The 823-nt window shown below is 38.8% G+C and overlaps 1 protein-coding gene across 1 annotated transcript in view; it reads right to left on the reverse strand.

The window, feature by feature from the left end:
- The window catches only part of LOC106882791 (uncharacterized), a 45,655-nt gene extending 45,113 nt beyond the window's left edge, over window positions 1-542 (reverse strand). Inside the window, 1 exon segment of the mRNA XM_052977852.1 lies at window positions 401-542. Coding sequence (XP_052833812.1) covers window positions 401-542 — 142 coding nt within the window.
- Window positions 543-823: the final 281 nt, after the last annotated feature.

The raw sequence follows: 823 nt of genomic DNA on the forward strand, positions 1-823 counted from the left end.
GGAGGGGTAGTTGTTTGCGGTTGTATTCCATTGTGAACTGGATACTGTGAATAATGCTGTTGATTAAGTTTTTAAATTTTGAGAGTGTTTCAAGTTTATGTAGCCACAGAATGAAACAGTCAACCAGGTGGCGTTTCTAGTTGGTGAGTAAGTAGTTCTGGAAGTTGTCTCCTTTTATTCGGACTTCAAAGTATATTTCGACAATGTTCGCAAAAGTAGGGACCCGATTTTTGTCTATAAATGTTCTCGTTAAAGTTGAAGAAGTTGTTTTGTATGATGGCGTTTGTTACTTCAACGATGAATTCTTTTCTTTGTCGGTCAGGAATGTAATTTGGGAATTTTTTCAGTCAGTATTTTATGGCTATTCGTGAAGAATCGAGGTGTAGAGGTGGTTTATTACATCGAATGTCCTTACTAGATTTGAAGTCCAGATCATCCCTTATAAAGATCGGTATATGTTGCAGAATACGTTTAAGGAAGACGTCAATAAAGTTACTGAATCTGTGGGTCTCACACCAGGGTCCACCCACAATTGGTGTCATTTTGCGTGTGGGATATTTATGACTACAGAAGGCTTCGTTTATGGCTTCACTGTTGTGCATTTGGGGGAGCCCATAAAAGTGGCTGGTTTTGTAGTCAAATCTAGTCCAGTAATCCCTCTCCTGTTCCGTTAAACCTTGTTGGAACTGGTGGATAAGGGGAGAAAGTTTAGTCATTGCCATGGATTGAGTGGAGTAGGTAGTTCAAAGTAGGTATTTCATGTTATTTCCTTTCTTTTCCAGGATGAAGAATTAACACATATGCGAAAATGTCTTTCACATTC

This window comes from Octopus bimaculoides, chromosome 29 (assembly GCF_001194135.2).
Source record: "Octopus bimaculoides isolate UCB-OBI-ISO-001 chromosome 29, ASM119413v2, whole genome shotgun sequence".
Taxonomy (NCBI): Eukaryota; Metazoa; Mollusca; class Cephalopoda; order Octopoda; family Octopodidae; genus Octopus; species Octopus bimaculoides.